This window comes from Daphnia pulicaria, chromosome 8 (genome assembly GCF_021234035.1).
Source record: "Daphnia pulicaria isolate SC F1-1A chromosome 8, SC_F0-13Bv2, whole genome shotgun sequence".
Taxonomy (NCBI): domain Eukaryota; kingdom Metazoa; phylum Arthropoda; class Branchiopoda; order Diplostraca; family Daphniidae; genus Daphnia; species Daphnia pulicaria.
Window position 1 is genome coordinate 5,553,525 of NC_060920.1, and position 18,380 is coordinate 5,571,904.

Consider the following 18,380-nt stretch of genomic DNA (forward strand, 5'->3'; position numbering starts at 1 on the left):
AAGCCGCTGTCTCGAGTGCGTTCGGTAACGTTGTCGTCGCCGGAGGAAAGTCTACCACGTGATTCAACTTCACCTTCATCGGGCGGGACATTTCTCAAGGATATTTACATCCCTATGGAGCCTACCGCGGAGCAGATTTCGACCATCGAGGCGGCTATCAGCGCCGAGTTTGAAGTGGTTTTTGACCAGGAAGAAGGGCTACGCCAAATGACAGGCCCGGACATGGTAATTCAGCTCCGCGACGATGCAGTCCCATTTTATGTTAATGGTGCGCGACCTATTGCTTTCGGGGATCGCGCTGACGTGAAACGTGTGCTCGATGACCTAGTGGCGAAAAAAGTGATCGTTCCAGTCAGTGAGGCGTCGGAGTGGGCCGCTCCATTAGTCGTCATTCGGAATGCAAAAACTGGAAAAATTCGTATATGTGTGGATCATACACGTCTAAACAAGTTTGTGTTACGCCCTCCATCCAACGCGTACACCACGCGACGCGGTAGCGGAAGTGGATAGTGAAAGTCGATACTTCACCAGCTTCGATGCGGCAAACGGGTATTATCAGATACCCCTCCATCCCTCCTGCCAACATCTCACTACGTTTATGACCCCCTGGGGTCGCTACAAATTCCTTCGCGCGTCCATGGGATTATGTTGTTCCGGGGACGAGTACAATCGGCGAGCGGATGTCGCGTTTGCAGCGTTGTCTAACACCGTGAGAGTGGTGGACGACTTGCTGCGATTTGACCGGACATTCCCAGCTCACGTCGCGGGAGTATGTGCAGTATTGCAGGCAGCGCGGACGGCAGGAATCACCTTCAGCAAGGAGAAATTTCGGTTTGCTCAACCCCGCATTTCTTGGGTCGGATATGACATCCGGCACGGCGGCATCACCATCGAGGAAGAAAAATTAAAAGCGCTGTCGCATTTTCCCAAGCCAACCAACGTATCTGAGCTGCGGTCTTTCATGGGATTGGTCGAGGAATTGGCCGGCTTTTCTACCGAAGTGGCGGCGGCAAAGAGTCCCCTTTGTCCCCTGCTCAGCACGCGCAACCCTTTCGTATGGACCGAGGATCATGATCGGTCTTTCGAGGCTCTAAAGCTGGCCCTTGTCTCTCCGCCAGTGTTGGTGCATTTTGACCCTATGCGTGAGACAACAATCCAGGTCGATGCATCGCGCAAACACGGCATGGGATATGCGCTTCTACAACGCCATGGCGATTCCTGGAAGCTGGTGGACGCTAACTCACGCTGGTGCACGGATACGGAGTCGAGATATGCAGTGGTGGAACTTGAGTTGGCGGCGGTGGAATGGGAAATCCGGAAGTGCCGACTTTATTTATCCGGATTGCCCAATTTTACATTGGTGGTTGATCATCAAGCATTGGTGGCTATATTGGATCGATACACATTGGACGCTATCGACAATCCCAAGATCCAGCGCCTGAAGGAGCGTCTCTCTCCATACGCATTCACAACGGTATGGCGAAAGGGGAAGGACCACGCTATTCCTGATGCGTTATCGCGGGCGCCGGTGAATGATCCGGCGGCGGACGATGAATGCGTTGGAGCGGAGTTGGCGTATTCCGTGCGTCGCATCACTCATCAAGGCATCAGCAGCATTTGCAGCCCACCTGACGAGTCGGATTTATCGAGCCATTTGACGGATAGTTTATGTGAAAATTTGCGAGCGACGGCGTCAGCGGACCCCCATTACGTCGATCTTGTGGCCGCCGTGGAATCCGGATTTGCTGTCGACCGTGCGCGCACCCCCGATCACATTCGGCAATTCTGGTCGATTCGAAACCATTTATCGGTGGATAACGGAATCGTCCCATACGGCTCAAGAATCGTCGTACCTATGGCGGCACGCAAGGACATGTTGAACAGGATGCATGCGGCTCACCATGGCATTGTCAGGACAAAAAGGCGTGCCCAGCAGACGATCTACTGGCCTGGAATCACCAATGACGTGACCATGCTCATCGAGCGATGCGCTATATGCCAGGAGCGTTTGCCGAGCCATTGCCAGGAGCCGATGATGTCCGACCCGCCACCAACGTACGTTTTCCAAGACGTGTCGGCAGATCTATTTCAGCACGGGTCGCTGCATGTGCTGGTGTACGCCGACAGGCTATCCGGTTAGCCGGTGGTTCATCAGTGGCGACGCGATCCGACTGCACGTGAAGTGGTGCAAGCCGTCGTAAGTAATTTCGTGGAACTGGGTGTGCCGATGCGCTTCCGATCGGATGGTGGTCCCCAATTCAGCGCCGGAATTTTCGATTCGTCGCCACATTATCCCCAAAGCAACGGGCACGCGGAGGCGGCGGTGAAGGTGGTAAAGGAGTTGGTGGCAAAGCTCGCACCGTCAGGCGACTTATCATCGGAAGCCTTCCTCACCGGCCTCCTACAGTTCCGTAATATGCCGCATGAAAGTGGTTTATCGCCGGCTCAAATAGTATTTGGTCATCAACTTCGTTCCATCCTACCAGCCCACCGATCATCGTACGCGAGTCAATGGAAAGAAGCGATAGCAGCTCGGGAGATCCAGGCGGCAGCTGATGCCACGGTCCGATTTCGTTACGACGCCCGGACGCGCCCTCTCCATCCGCTATCCATCGGTGCGTCGGTGAGAGTGCAAGACCCGGACACAAAATTATGGGACCGCGTTGGCGTAATAGTGGCGATCGGGCGATACCGCTCGTATCGCATAAAATTTGCGAGTGGCAGCGTTTTATAGAGAAACAGGCGATTCCTCCGCTTGTTGGTTCCAGCGACATCGGCGGAGGAGGCGGAATCATCTTCCCCGGGCGGCGATGGAGGCGAAACGGCGGCAGGCGATCCCGATTCTACGTCTACTGGGCAGCGACCATTACCGGCCCCATCGGCAGCGACGCCTCGCAGAAGCACCCGCACACGCAAGCCGCGAGTTATTATTTCTGTTTAATTTGGCATGTGAAGAATGTATTCTTCCCCGCTATTATCTCCATGTTATGTTCCCACTATCCTCCAATCCCGTCGGCGTAAGCGACATTACCCATGTATCTTTGTCGCCTTCATTTATTTTTTTTTATTACCTTGGACCCATTTTGCGTCCGGCACCGCCATTCGATGAAGATCGACCATCACCGGAGAGCGGCGGCTCGGGAAGGGTTGTTGTGTATTTGTGTTGATCATGTCTGTCAAGTGTGTATGTGTGATTGTGCTGGCGCTAAGAAACGCCGCTAGAGGAGCGGCGAGCGTGGTGGCTGAGGCGGCCATTCGGGCTCGCGTTCTGATGCGAACAAGTTCTACTTTCATGTCCGTCTCGTTTACATTCTCTTGTTGATTCCCCGTGTGTCGTTTAATACAGTGGCGATCCTTCAATCGCACCAAGACACAACAGAACTCACGGGCTAACAATAGATGTGGGTTGTCGATTGTCCAATATCTCAGTTCTAATTCTAATATGGTCTTGTGTACGCCCCTAAACCTCCCGACTAGAATTGATCCCTCTACTAATCATTGCTCCACAATTGACCTCACTTTCGCCACCCCAGACTTAGCGCATTTGACTCAAATCTCTCTTGGTCCAACTACATGGGACAGTGATCACGTCCCCATCCGTATTTCTCTAAATATGAAAATGGATTTCATTTCCGACCTTCCGTCTACCTGGAAGTTTGACCCCAACAAGTGGTTAGGGTGGAATAACCTTATTGAAAGCAACTTTACTAACTCAAATTTTTCTTCTTTGTCTGACCCGGTCGTAGCATACCAAACGTGGTATGATTCCATTATGAATGCTAGTAACGCGACGTTTAAATTTTCCCCCAGGAATAACCAAGCTAGGGAACCAAGTAGGCCTTGGTGGTCAGCTGATATTAAAAAATCGATTGCCGTAGCTAGGCGCGTCAAGCTACGCTGGCTAAAATCTCGGTAAAAGCCTATTTTACCCGACCAACTTCTTACTTTACTTTACTTATCTAATTCACTTTACTTTACTTAATCTAGTAAAGTAACTAAGCGGGAATGAGCAGAATACAGGGGTTTTGGGTGGGTATAATAAAGTATAATAAAGCATCAAACCATACTTCATTATACTTTACTATACTATAACCAAAAATAACTATATTTTTACGGTATGCTCGGGCTTATTCCCGCTTAGTTACTTATCTAGATTAAGTAAAGCAAAGTGAATTAGATAGGTAAAGTAAAAATACCACTTACTTTATTTACTTAAAGGTAATCCAATTGTCGCAATACAAAACGAACTTAACAGCACAACTCTATGTCCCTTATTAAGGAATCAACATGATTTCTACGTATAAGCAAATCCCAAATTCTGCAGTTAAGATGGCGAGTTTTTGGTTTCACGAACAATCTGTGATACACTTCTGAGTCGTTATTAGCTACAAAAAGTCTAGTCAAAATACGCCCGTCTAATTCCTGAGATGTTGCACTACCACCGTCAAAAAACAAACTAATTCAGGTGTCGTCTGCTACGGAAATTCTCAGACGTTGCATGCATCACAAATTTGAGCCATACTTATACTTTGAATATTAAAATTTTATTTGATAAGTTTTCCACGCAACACATGATAAACTTAAATATGAAAGTAAATTTTTTATCAATGTGCAGTGTTTGGCAATGAATCGCAGTAAAAATGTTTTTTTGTGGGGGGGAGACCCCCCCAACCCCCCCTTTTTTTAATTTTTATCCAGATTGTCCCCCAAAAGCCCAACATTTCAACTTACGCTTTTTACGCTAAATGATTTGTTAACTAAAACAGCCAACAAACATCGAAATTTTTCAGCCATGGTTGAATAAATTATACAATAACGTAGCATAATACGCCCCCAAGTTAAGTAACTTTTTACAGTACAGTTAAGTAAATAAGATATTCTAATTAAGTAAATTAAAGTTTACTTTTCAATTATACTTTACTTTATTTTACTTTGTATAGTATAAAATAAAGTAAAGTATAGTGTGTTCATAGTACTATGAATATTACTATATAGTAAAGTAGAATAAATGCAATTTGATTTGTATTGTATTTAGAGATTTAAGTAAAATAAAGTAAAATTTGTATTCCTGTTGTGATATTCAGTCATCATATTTCTTAACTGCTACTAGGTTTGAACCACTAACCTTGAAGTTCGTATGCTTATACGATACCACTACGCTATCCCAACTGTATCGAAACAAAAATTTTAAAATACTATTTTTATAAAATTTAGATGTTACTTAACTATTCATTAAGTAATTAAACTGAACAATACAGTGCAGGAAGTCATGTTGACCATAGACCATAGTAAAGTATATTATAGCCATACTTTACTTTACTTCAATGTCTATTTATAAAACGTATTTACATTGTATTTGAACCACTGTCTTCAGTAGTCACAATCCAGTGCTTTGCCACAAAGCTAATTGACACTGCTAATTCTTTGAAAATAAATGCCATAAATCAGATCTCACTGTTATGTATTAATTTTATGAATTTTTGGCAACAGTGTTTTAATAATATTGACAGTATGCTAGTCTGCTACACGGCAGGGAACAGAAAGGTTGTACGTGACATTCCTCTTATTTAAGTAAAGTGAAGTAAAGTGAGAGTGTAGTAATAAGTAACAAATTAAGTAAAAATAAAGTAGAATTAAGTAAAGTTTTGGTCGGCTAAAATAGACTTTAACCAAAATCTCGGGCCGCGGTAAATCGTGTGCGTGTGGCGTGTGGCGTGTGGCTGGTAAATCGTGTGCATCACCGTGTATTTCGTCTGCTCCTCCCCGTAGGAGGAGGGGCTTAAGGCCGATTCCACACGATATACCACCAGCAGACGACATTGGGAAATCTGGTAATTCGTGTGGAAGAGATCGTGTGGCGGTGTTCTGATTCTGAATAATGAAGCCTATATACTGTCTCGTATGCAAATTTCATTACGTTTATACGTTGTAATGTTGGTAATTAAAAAATAAACGACTCGAATATACGTTCGAGATATAAGTATAAAGGTATCTAAAGATATAAGACAATGACATATAATATATATATAAAACAAATTATATATAATATATAAAGAATATATAATATATAAAGAATATATAATATATAAAGAATATATAATATACAAAGAATACATTATAAATAATATATAAAACACATTATATATAATCGACCATTAAATGACCTAGACTGACTGATTGTTTGGACTTCATTTTATTACATATAAATATGCTGTAAAAAGGAAATATATTGTTACATTATATATAAAATATATTATAATAGAATACATATTTTATATTGAATACCAAGTAAAAAAATGTTATGATCTTCATTCTCAGTCTTTATAGGCTTGATGAAGCTGTGAAGTATACTTATTATGTGATATATATACTTTTTATAAATAGTATATAATGACGAAGAAAATGTTCATAGTCTTTAGAAATACGTCACTAAAACTAGTATTTAATTACATAACAAAAAATGTGAAATAAACTGAGGCTAAAACACTTTCAGTAATAATCTCCATACCATGCATGTATTTCGATGGTCGAAAACAGAAAAACCTATGGCTATAACAACTGTCAAATACAACACGATAACATCAACACTGTATCTTAATACAAACCAACATTATTCACCAGCACGAATAAACTAAGAAAATCTTGTTGTATCACAGGGTGATGAAAAAAGGCACCTACAAGAACAAACACATGACAAGTAAGTGTGGGAATTATTAGTATCCAACAAAGACTTGTTGTCTTACAAAATCAAAATATGAATCACCACGAAAACATTGCCATCTGTGTAATGGCTTTGTAGGTTGTTTGGAACGATATATGGGCTCACCTAAAATAACAAACATTTGAATAACTTTTAAAATTCTAAATAGTCTCACTATTAAAAACCTATAACGTCAGGATTTATAATATCACACTTTGTCTTTGGGTGGTTGCTGCATGGATTTTTTTTTCTTTTCTTTTCAGTTTTGTAATAGGTAATTAACTACTTAAAATAAAAAAAAATTTACACAGGTTCCCTACAATACATCCATTACATTAGAAAATAGAAATTAAGATAAATTTAAAAATGTTATAAATGGCAAGAATACACAGAACTGAACTACGAAAACAAAACCAAATAAGAACACACGATATACATGGACCGTATAGAATACACGGCCTTAAGCCCCTCCCCCTACGGGGAGGAGCAGACGAAATACACGGGTATAGTACACGATTTACCCACCACACGCCACACGCACACGATTTACCGCGGCCCCAAAATCTCCTTGTATTGAAAACAAAATCGAGCTCAACCGTTTAGATGCTTTGAAAAAAAAGGCTATAGCCAAAGCCAAGTCTGATTCGTGGAATAAATTTATTACAGCCCTGGATGCAAGCAAATCAAATGATATCTGGGGCTTCACTAATAAAATGATCGGTTCAGCTCCGTCACCCTCTTCCAATTACCCAGTAGTTGATTCTTCGGGCGCACCTTTGATTTCCACTCAGGAGAAAGCGGAACTGTTTTTACACACATTGTCGGCCCATACCTCTACGCCCCCCTTCTGCACAGGAGCTGCGGACAAGGAGAAATTTTTTACTAGTAAAGCAGATGCCGCTATTTCCTCCGAGGTTCCGAACCCCCTTAACAGTAAAATAACTTTGTCTGAACTGTCGTCGGGCCTTCAGAACCTAAAAAGTAGAGCGTTAGGCCCCGATCGGATCCATAATGAAATGCTTAAACAGCTCAGTCCAGTTAACCGCAGGTCCCTTTTACATTTATTTAATCTGTTTTTCGTATCCGGCTTCAGTCCAAATCATTGGAAAATCGCTATTGTTGTCCCTCTCCTTAAACCAGGTAAGCCTCCCAAAGACGTCAATTCCCAGCTAGCAGAGTATATTTCCCAAATATTGCTAAAATATTATATTCCTACAATTGAGATGATGGTAAAATAATTTTTTTAAATATTTTTCCAATATATTTTTGCACCCAAATTTGTTGGCTCACAATATTTTTTCAACTTGTTTTACTTATTTCACTTTTATTGGTGAAATAACAGTTTTACTACTTTTAAAATTTTGACGGAAATCTGGTTGTTGTGTTTATGATTACATAGTCCAGCGTGGAAAATTTATTCATCTTCAACTTGTTATTAGACAAATTCTTGATTTTGGCCTTGAGTGGGTTTGAACCATCACACCTTGAGTCACCAATCCAATGCTATAACCACTACACCAAGATCGGTATTACAAATATTTTTCGACTTGATGCAATAAAAGTTTTTAACTTCTAGAAGCCATGTAAACAAGGGTTAAGAGGGGATTCCCTATAGGGGTTTGTCCCGACAGGCAATAGACAGATGCAGAGGATCTCGCCAAGGATGTCCCTACGGCCAAAAAATGGATAAGTCTAGTCTCGTAATGGTAAAATATTGTTTTCCGAGAAGATTCTTCGGTCGATAACCCACATATTGGTATAATATTAGATTATTACTTTGCTGCGTCAAGGTGGCTGTTAAATTGTTTTGTTGTTTTCCCAATGAATGGCTATTATGAAAGATGAATAAATCAATATTACTTTTTGTCATTTTCCCAATAACGGACCATTAAAAAAATAATAAATCCTTTTTTTATGAAAAAGCTAGTCTTACATTTAACATGCGTTCAAAATCCTAAATGTTTTATATCGTATTCAATTCGTTAGTTCTGCATACAATTGCCTAACTGAACAATCCAATTGTCTTAAAATCCATATCTTGCACAAGTCTCGAACAACTAACTTACGTACTTCGAATTTAAAACTCTACCTTCACGCTAACGTGATATAATTTATCTTAAACGTTAAGGAGATGAAATGTTAAAACTGCTATTATTATATATCCATATAGGTAATTCTATGGAGGTTGGTTCAAACCCACTTTCAGCAAACAAATGACTTATGAAACAAATAGTCTCAATAATCATAAATTCCTACACTGATGTAAATTAAATCGATTTTGCTCACGCTGGGCTATAACCATGGACCAGGAGAAATATTTGTCAGAAAAATTTGTAAAAAAAAAACCATTCGCGCTTGTTCATTGATAGGCCCTGTAATTATCCCGTGTGCATATTTGTCCCTGAGTAGCTAACAGTAGACATTTTTTTTGCCTCGTGTAAAAAACCAGACAGGCCGCTCGTGTCCAGCACGAAATTTTTCCCCACACCCCGCGCGTGTCTCTTTGTAGTCGCGTATCGAAGCGCGCGTGTCTAGCAATTTTGCTCTCTCTCCCGTCTTTTTCTTTTTCATTCATCGCTGTGCATTACACATTCTCTTCCTTTTGTCTTTAATCGAGCGGCCACAGGGCCTATTGTACAAAACTGCCGCGCAATCGTAACAGTCCAATCAGTAGGGCCGTCCAAGCCGCCGGGCACGAAGCAAGAAGGAACGAAAAGCGAGAAGCCCAGATTGCAGAGCGTAGAAAAGTGGAAGCTCGTTTTTTGGCGGAAAACCAACAAGAAGCCAGAGACGCAGCCGAAAGAAAGAAAGCAGCGATTGAAGAAGCGGAAAGAATTTGGCGTCAACTGATAGCCGATAAAAAGAAGAAGACCCCAGTTCAGCCCAGCAGTAGTCAACAGCTGGCCATATCTCCAAACCCTCTCCAGCAGGAAGACGAATTTATTCTTCAAATCAGCGAAGAGGTCCCCGAGCAATTAATTTCGCGTCTCAGAAAACTGCCAAGTCGGTGTAGTCCTAGGGTGCTTGGTCCTAGGCCGCAAGGTCCATTGGTCCAGTGCTTGGTTGGTCTCGCTACTAGGTAGTCGGCATAAATAGTCCTAGGGTGCTTGGTCCTAAGTCGCAAGGCTCATTGGTCCAGCGCTTGGTTGGTCTTTTGTCGCCCATCATTCATTATTATTCCGAAGATTTTTTCATCTCATCATGGCGGAAGCACCAAGCAGGCCGCCAAGTCGCAACGCGGATAATCAGACCGAGCACAACGAAGATTTCCCGCCATTGTTTGAAGCTAGAACGAGGAAGCAACTTAGGTCGAATGAAAAAAGAAGGCTGACGAATCTCACAAAAAGGATAAAAAAACACATGGCAGAAAGCGGTAGTAGAACCGAAGTGAAGTTCTTAAGAAAAGAGCTGGCCACCCAGCTGGAAGAATGCACAAGAGCTCACAATTTGTATCGCCAGTCGAACGACCTAGATCATGTACCATCCGAGGACTGGATCATCCAGCTGGAAAACGTCACCGCAACCTATTATGGACGTATCGACGAGTACATCCGCACGGTCAATCGACCACCTTCAGCCGTGCCCAGCAATCCATCCGATCGAAGCAGGCAAAGCATCCGGAGCAACACGACGTGGCTCGACCCAAACCATCCTAGAGCCTTTCAGCAACCAGAAAATCCCTTCGACGACCAAGGCTCAGCTTCAATCAGCGAAATACGTGATTTGCCGTCCGAGATGGAATACGAGAATGATTTAAGACAGCGGCTGGATGACGAAAGATTGGCGAGAGAAGATTTAGAAAGAAGATTGCAACAGCTACAGACAGACATGGCAGCGAAAGAAAAAGCCGGTCCTGAAAAAGAAGACAATGCCGCCACCGCAGCATTGACAGAGGAACTACAAAACCTCCGGCTACAGATGAACCAATGGAAGCAGACCCAGGATGCAGAAATGGCAAACCGCATCAAGCTGGAAAAGTCCTTACGGGGCGACATCGAAAAACAAAAAAGAGAATTGGAAGAAGAAAAACTCGCCCGTCAGACTGAAAAGTATCGGTACGAACGGGAAAAAGAAAGCGACTGGGACAAATTTAGGTCCGCCGTCGACGAGCGTTTTGCGCAACATAATGAGGCGACATCCACCAACAAAGCAGCGCACAACACGGAATCACATAGACAGCACCAAGGAGCAAGACCCAAGAAACCACCAGCCTCCGCGGGCAACCGAGGTTCCGGTCCGCCACCTTACACGGAAGATGACGCTTCAATCGGCGCGGAATCAGTACAGTCGTATCAGGCGCCTCATCAAGACAAAGATATGGATGCAAACAATTGGTCGTTCAATCTGAATGGCAAAGAGGATCGACAACCGCCAGGAATTCATGGATCGGCGCATTCCGTCTTTCGTCTTCCGAAGATGGACCTCAAGCCGTTTGACGGCGATCCGAAGAATTGGCAAGACTTTATCGCAATTTTTCGTGATTTGGTTCACAATAATTCCAGTCTGACAACGACTCAAAAAATGGCCATTCTCAAGCGCTGTCTGACCAGCGAAATACGCGACGGACTTGGTGATTCATTGAGCAGTCCGGCTTTGTACCAAGAGGCATTACAAGAGCTGGAATCAACATACGGACATCCCCAGATCGTGTCGAGGACTTATATTCAGTCCCTCATTCAGCTCCAGCGAGTAAGCGCGAATGATTACAAGGCGTTATTGAAATTTTCGCAAGCTGTAAATGGGGTAGTAGCCTCGCTGAGAAGCGGCGGCTACCAACACGAATTAAAATCATCCGGCCTTTTGGACATCATAGTAACCAAGCTCCCTTCCGAGGTACAAAGCAGGTGGGGGAGACAAATCGTGAAGAATCACCCTGTCAGTCAAACACTCCAAGACTTTGCTACCTGGTTCAGCAAGTTCGTCAAAGGCGAAATGATGGCAAAGCACAGTCAGATTTCTCTGACACCAATCACGCCAGCAAAACCGAAAAGCGGATCAAAACCGGGCCGGCAGCCCGACAACAAATCCGGTTTTTCACCGACTATAAACGCAGTCACACATCCAGCGACCTCCGGCGGATCATCATCGTCAAAATCGAAGACGGCGCAGCAAGCGGAGGCGCCTCCAAAGAAGCTTATTTGCCTCCTATGCAAAGGCGATCACCGCCTGGGACAGTGCAAGACTTTCGTTGAAATGTCGCTCGAAGAAAGAATAAAAATCATCAAAGAAAATGGATGCTGTCTCCGATGCTTAAGCAAAGGACACATGAGCAAGGACTGCACAAGCCGGAAGAAATGCATCATCAACAATTGCGGTCAACCGCATCACTCATTGTTACACGACGCTCCGCGCTTGGCCCCAACCGAACCAAAATCAATCCTAAAACCAGAGAAGACAGTCACGCTACCCTTGAATGTGGCGACAGTCTCCGTCGACGACGACGAATCATGCACGGTGATGCAAATAGTACCTGTCACCCTCGAAGCGGACGGAAAAACATTGGAAACGTTTGGATTCCTCGATCCAGGAAGCCAAACGACTTTGATTTTAGATCGCGCTTCAGAACAGCTCGACCTCGACGGCGATGAAGAAATGACAAAGCTAGGAACGTTCCATGGAGACGACCCGATCATCAAAATGAAGAAAGTTAAGTTCAACATCCAACCAAGAGACGGAAGCCGATCGTTTCCTGTAAAAAAGGCGTTTTCTGTTCCCAAGCTTAACATCAACGCCCAGCAGATTGAATGGCCAGTCACAAAGCGTGAATGGGGCTATCTTCAAGACGTGGACCTGCCGCATATCGACACCAACAACGTCACCATCCTCATAGGCAGAGACGTTATGCGCGTCCATGATGTACTGGAGCATCGCAGTCCACCCGACGGAACCGAAGCGCCTGACGGAATTTTAACTCATTTTGGATGGAGCATCGCAGGTCCCGTTCCAGAGTCACTGCTGAAGCGACAAACTTATCGGCCCATTTCAGTTATGCACATTTCACGTCAACAATCCGACGAGTTCTTAAATGAAGCTGTCCAGCGGTTCTGGAGAACGGAATCGTACGGTGTCGGACTTTCTTCTCATCAAAACCTACCACCCGATGATCAAAAAGCGCTTCGCATTCTCCAAGATACCATCCGGCACACTGGCGAGCGCTACGAAGTCGGATTGATGGTAAAGAATCCGGAATTAAATCTTCCGAACAACGCTGAAGTCGCCTTCCGTCATTTCGCGTCATTGGAGCGCCGCTTTAAAAAGGATCCGGCGTTTGCTAGGTTATGCGGCCGTCGTCAACGAGTACATCGCGGCCGGCCATGCAAAATTAGTCGACCCCAACTCTCCTTTCACTCGCGGCCATGTATGGTATCTGCCGCACCATGGAGTCACAGCGGCAAGCAAGCCCGGAAAAGTTCGAGTAGTTTTCAATCCGTCTGCTCGCTTCCGCGGCACATCACTAAATGAAGAGTTGTACAAGGGTCCGGATTTACTTACTTCCCTCATCGGAGTATTATTGCGCTTTCGGTTGCACCCATGTGCAATTTCTGGCGACATTCAGAAAATGTACCATCAGGTACAAGTGCCAGAACATCAACAGTCATTATTGCGATTTATCTGGAGAGAACCAGGCAGCACGGAAGACCCACAAACATTTCAGATGACCGTTCACGTCTTCGGAGCTGTCTCCTCACCGACAAGCTGCATTTATGCTCTGCGACGGACCGCCGAAGATTTTGGACCCCAATACCCAGGAGCCGCTGAGAAAGTATTGAAGAACATATACGTAGATAATTATCTAGATTCAGCCAATACTGAAGCCGAAGCCATCGCCCAGCGCCAGGAAGTAACCGATCTTCTCAAGCACGGAGGATTCAATATGGTGCAATGGATGTCATCGTCCCGTCCCGTGTTGACCTCTGTCAATCAGGCTGATCGAGCAAGAGCGCTGGATATCACCACCGATCCTTTGCCCGTCGAGCGCACTCTCGGAATTCTTTGGGATTGCCAGCACGACGCCTTTATGTTTAACTCCAACACCCGACTCGATGTCAAAACGAAGAGGCAAGTCCTGCAAGAGATTGCCTCGATCTTCGATCCATTAGGATTTCTTGTTCCAATCGTGATGGTGGCAAAAATCTTGATGCAAGATATCTGGCGATCCGGAGTCGAATGGGACGATCAGCTCCCACAGGCCCTTCTCGATGTTTGGAAGCGGTGGGTCGCTGACCTTCCCGCCATCTCAACCCTGAAGATTCCCCGATGCTTTCGTCGATCGACCCTGCCGTCGGAATATCAACTGCACGTCTTCACGGATGCCTCAGAATTAGGATTTGCCGCTTGCGTATTTCTTCGCGCTTCGTACAGCGAATCCCATGTTGGCCTCACTCTGATTATGGCAAAATCAAGAGTCGCTCCTCTCCGCCAACTGTCAATTCCGCGGCTGGAACTTCAAGGCGCAGTTCTCGGCGCCCAATTATGTGCCACCGTTATCAAGGATCTTGGCCCGATCGCATCCGCCGTTTATTATTGGTGCGATTCACAGACAGTGCTACAATGGATACACTCGAAAACGTGTAAATACCACGCCTTTGTCGCCCATCGAGTGACAGACATTCTGGATAAAAGTGAAGCGACTCAATGGCGTCACATCCCCGGTGAGCATAATCCCGCCGACGACGGATCCCGAGGTGTGTCCGCTGCCTTCTTCACCACCCAACATCGCTGGTTTCGCGGCCCTGATTTTTTATTGATGCCTGAAATGGCCTAGCCGCCACCGATGAACATTGCCGAGCCGGCAAATGACGACCCGGAAGTCTCACCCGCCAAATGGATTGGTTCTATTCGAGTTCCGACGCCTCATCCCATTTTCGAGTTGATTCAACGTTCTTCCGACTTCATCAAAATCAAAAGGATCGTCGCCTGGCAGCTGCGCTTCCTTCGGAATCATTCTCTTTCACTGAAAAAGTGTGTCATCCCGTTATCTCGATGGCTCACAGCTCCGGAATTGCGTGATGCCCAAACATTATTGATTCGGGTCGATCAGGAACATCATTTTGCCGTAGAGATTCGTTTTTTACGCAAAGGAAAACCCGTGCCAGTCACATCCAAGCTGGCCACGTTGACCCCCTTTATAGATGCGTCCGGAATTATCCGGGTAGGTGGCCGGATTCAACATGCTTCTCTCCCTGAAGACACAAAACATCCCATCGTCTTGTCTTCCGACAGCCAGCTGGCGACGATGATTATTCTCGACCTCCACCATCGACTGACTCACGCAAAAACGGAGCGTTTGTTACATAACCTCCGGGCGACGTATCATGTGTTGCAGCCGCGGGCCACCATAAAAAGAGTGATTCGTCCCTGTTTCGAATGCAAGCGACGCGACAGCCAGCCGGTGTGTCCACTCATGGGTCCCTTGCCGGCCAGCAGAATTAAAACACACCAGTGGCCGTTTTCTCACGTCGGAATCGACTACTTCGGTCCGTTGTACGTCTCCATGCTCCGACGGACTCTGAAGCGGTACGGAGTCATGTTTACTTGCCTGGATTGTCGAGCCGTCCACCTTGAACTGGCTGATTCCATGGACCTCAATTCGTTCATGATGGCGTTTTCCCGTTTTACAGACCGCCGTGGAGTTCCTCTTGTCTGTTACAGCGATAACGGAACCAATCTAGTGGCTGGCGAACAAGAGATCCGGGATGCGATCGCTCAATGGAATCCGGAAGCGTTGGCCAAAAATATGGCTGATCGAAACATCGAATGGCGATTTAGCCCTCCCGCTTCGCCTCATTTCGGCGGATCATGGGAACGGATGATCAAGTCCGCCAAGCTCGCCATGCGAATTGTTTTAAAGGAGCGAGTCGTCACTCAAGAGGTGCTGTCTACCGTCATGACCGGTGTCGAAGCTTTGCTGAACGCCCGTCCATTAACCCCGGTGAGCAGCGATCCAACCGAAGTCGATGCTCTTACCCCTAATCATTTTCTCCATGGACGGCCAAACATTCAACTGCACTCCGACTTCGACGCTCAACCGCAGTTGCTCAGCAAGCGGCGGTGGATGGACGCGCAGGAGATCGTCAACCACGTTTGGAATCGCTGGATGCGCGAGTATCTCCCGTCTCTAATTGAACGGACAAAATGGCTCCGCCCACGGCGAAACCTAGCTTTCGGAGATGTCGTCCTCATGGAAATGCCCAACCCGAAGAGAAGCACTTGGCCAATCGGCCGAATTGTTCGTGTAGAAGCTGGTGCCGATGGAGCTGTCCGGTCCGCCGAAGTAGAAGTCACTCGCGCTGTACCTGGCAAAAAGGGCCGAAAAACTCTTTCCGACATCAAGTCGAAAACGACCCGCTACATCCGTTCAGCACACAAACTTTGTTTACTCGAGGCGGATGATCCAGAAGATGTTTTCACCACTGAAAACAGGGCCGGCAATGTGACGGACAGCCCGATTCTCCCCGCCGGGTCAGATGGGGCTTCCGCAAAATGATCCCCGCCATCGTCCCTTATCTTGCCCCCTAATACCTCCCTTATACCTGAGGCCCGTATTCCACAATCCTTTTCTTGTTTCATCATTTGTTTTCTCGCGACACAGTTAATTGTATCTCGCCTTGCTGGCAACTTGGCGAAAGTCACTCTCTGTCTTGTCGACAATAAAAAACTCTTGAAGCGATTTAGTGGCGAATTTATATTTTCATTTAAAATCTAAAACTCTAGCGACGCGCATTTAGTGCCGCCGCACAAACAAGCTATCTTCACCGGCAGCCCTCAAGCGTGGTGTCCCCCAAGGTGGAGTTCTCAGTCCCACACTTTGGCTAGCCTACATGTACGATTTCCCGATTCCAGCTCCTCTGTGCCACACAGCGCTCTTTGCAGACAATATTGAGCTTCATACGTCGTCAAACTCTAACGTGCGGGCGGCCGAGGTGTTGCAACGGTATCTTAATCATATTGGCCTCTGGGCCACAGATTGGTGCCTAGTCTTTTCAATTGACAAATGTGTCCTTCTCATTTTCTCGAGAAGACGCTCTATGAATCAGGATCTAACCTTAACCCTAAACAATCTGTCTATTCCCATTGAAACCACTTTTAAATTTCTTGGAGTCCATTTTGATAAAAAACTTAGCTGGAACGCGCATGTCAGCATTACGCTCGCCAAGGCGTCTCGTAATCTGAATGCCATTAAAATTCTTGCGAGAGGTAAGATCGGCCTTAATTTCAGGTCTCTAGTCCGCCTTTATAAATCTCTTATTCGAAGTAGACTTGAATATGGCGCTGTAGTCTTATCGTCTCTCTCTAAATCCCAGACTTACTCATTTGAAGTGCTCCAGAATTCTGCAATGAGATCTATCATCGGTGCCTTTAAATCCACTGCAGTCGCTCTTTTGAATTGGGAACTTAACATTGAACCTATCGATTTCCGGTGGAAATCGCTGGCGATCAATTACTTGCTGAACCTTAACGCCAAACCGTTTAAAATGACCTACCACACGGCCAGCTCTATTGTTTACGGGAATATTAAATGGAAACCTCGTAGTACCCCGGCTATCGTCCCCCTCTGTAAAAATCTTAACTTAATCGACAATCTCAACATCTTCAATAATAGCGCGTCAACTGTTAGGCCTCTCCCACCCCCGCCGTGGCAATCACCCCACTCCGAGTTTTCTAAATTTCCCATCACGAAAAAGATGTCCTTACAGAATCCGGGCCTGGCCCGGGCCACTTTCTTGGAACTTTACGAGTCCCAACCAGCGAATACCATAAATGTGTTCACGGATGGAGCCTTGAGAGACAACCGTGCTGCTTGTGTGTTTACCATCCCTTCCCGTGATGTAAATAAAGCTTGGAAACTTCCCGATAACAGGAGCATTTTTTCGGCCGAGCTCGCGGCGATTAGACAAGCATTAGACTATATCTATAACTTTGAAATTGCAGTGGTTAATATTTTCAGCGACTCCCTTGCAAGTGTTATGGCTATCCATAGTCAGCGTGTCGATTCCCATCACCTAATTAAAGATATCCGTCAGATTGTATCTAACCTTTTGAGTTCAGGCACCCGTACTAACTTTATTTGGATACCGAGCCACGTAACCATCCCTGGTAATGAACGCGCCGATGAGCTCGCTACTCAATGCTTGTCTGATCCCGCTAGCCCGGTTTTATCAATCACGCCTTCAACATCAGAATTTTTGAACGTTATCCACTCTGCTAGAATTTCTAACCTCAGCCGTTCCCTTAGATTGGCCTGTCCTACTCTCCTTCCCTCATCGAGGTGTCGTATGGGTCTTAGACCGTGGCAGGTCCACAAGTCGACAGTTATTTCGAGAATCCTTCACAGGCTCAGGAGCGGTCGAAATCGCCTAAATAAAACGTTGAGACATTTTGACGCGGACAATGATGGTTTTTACCCCAATGGTTGCCCCAATTTAGAAGACTCTAATCACGTTCTTACCGTATGTCCAACTTATGAAATCTCTCGGGAGCCCATAAGATCTCTCGTATCCGGTCTCAAACTTGATTTTGTCCTCCCAGTCCTTATTGGCATTTGTGAAAACATTCCTTGTAATAGTCAATTTAAAATCAGAGACGGCGTAGTAAAATTTCTAACTCAGTCTGGCCTAATTAGTCGAATTTAAATTCCAATCCACCCTTTCTCCCTCCCCCCCAAACTATCTATGTGTTT

At 45.5% G+C, this 18,380-nt stretch overlaps 3 protein-coding genes across 3 annotated transcripts; all 3 read left to right on the forward strand.

Annotated features, from left to right (window-relative positions):
- Nucleotides 1-10,060: 10,060 nt before the first annotated feature.
- On the forward strand, nt 10,061-14,465 carry LOC124311889. Its single transcript, XM_046776258.1, has 2 exons — nt 10,061-12,862; nt 12,915-14,465. Exons 1-2 carry the CDS (start codon nt 10,061-10,063, stop codon nt 14,463-14,465), a joined length of 4,353 nt encoding a protein of 1,450 aa, XP_046632214.1.
- Nucleotides 14,466-14,474: 9 nt separating this feature from the next.
- LOC124311890 lies at nt 14,475-16,187 on the forward strand. The gene has a single exon (XM_046776259.1). The coding sequence runs from the start codon at nt 14,475-14,477 to the stop codon at nt 16,185-16,187; it is 1,713 nt and encodes a 570-aa protein (XP_046632215.1).
- A 334-nt stretch (nt 16,188-16,521) lies between these two features.
- Nucleotides 16,522-18,333, forward strand: LOC124311891. Its single transcript, XM_046776260.1, has one exon. The coding sequence runs from the start codon at nt 16,522-16,524 to the stop codon at nt 18,331-18,333; it is 1,812 nt and encodes a 603-aa protein (XP_046632216.1).
- Nucleotides 18,334-18,380: the final 47 nt, after the last annotated feature.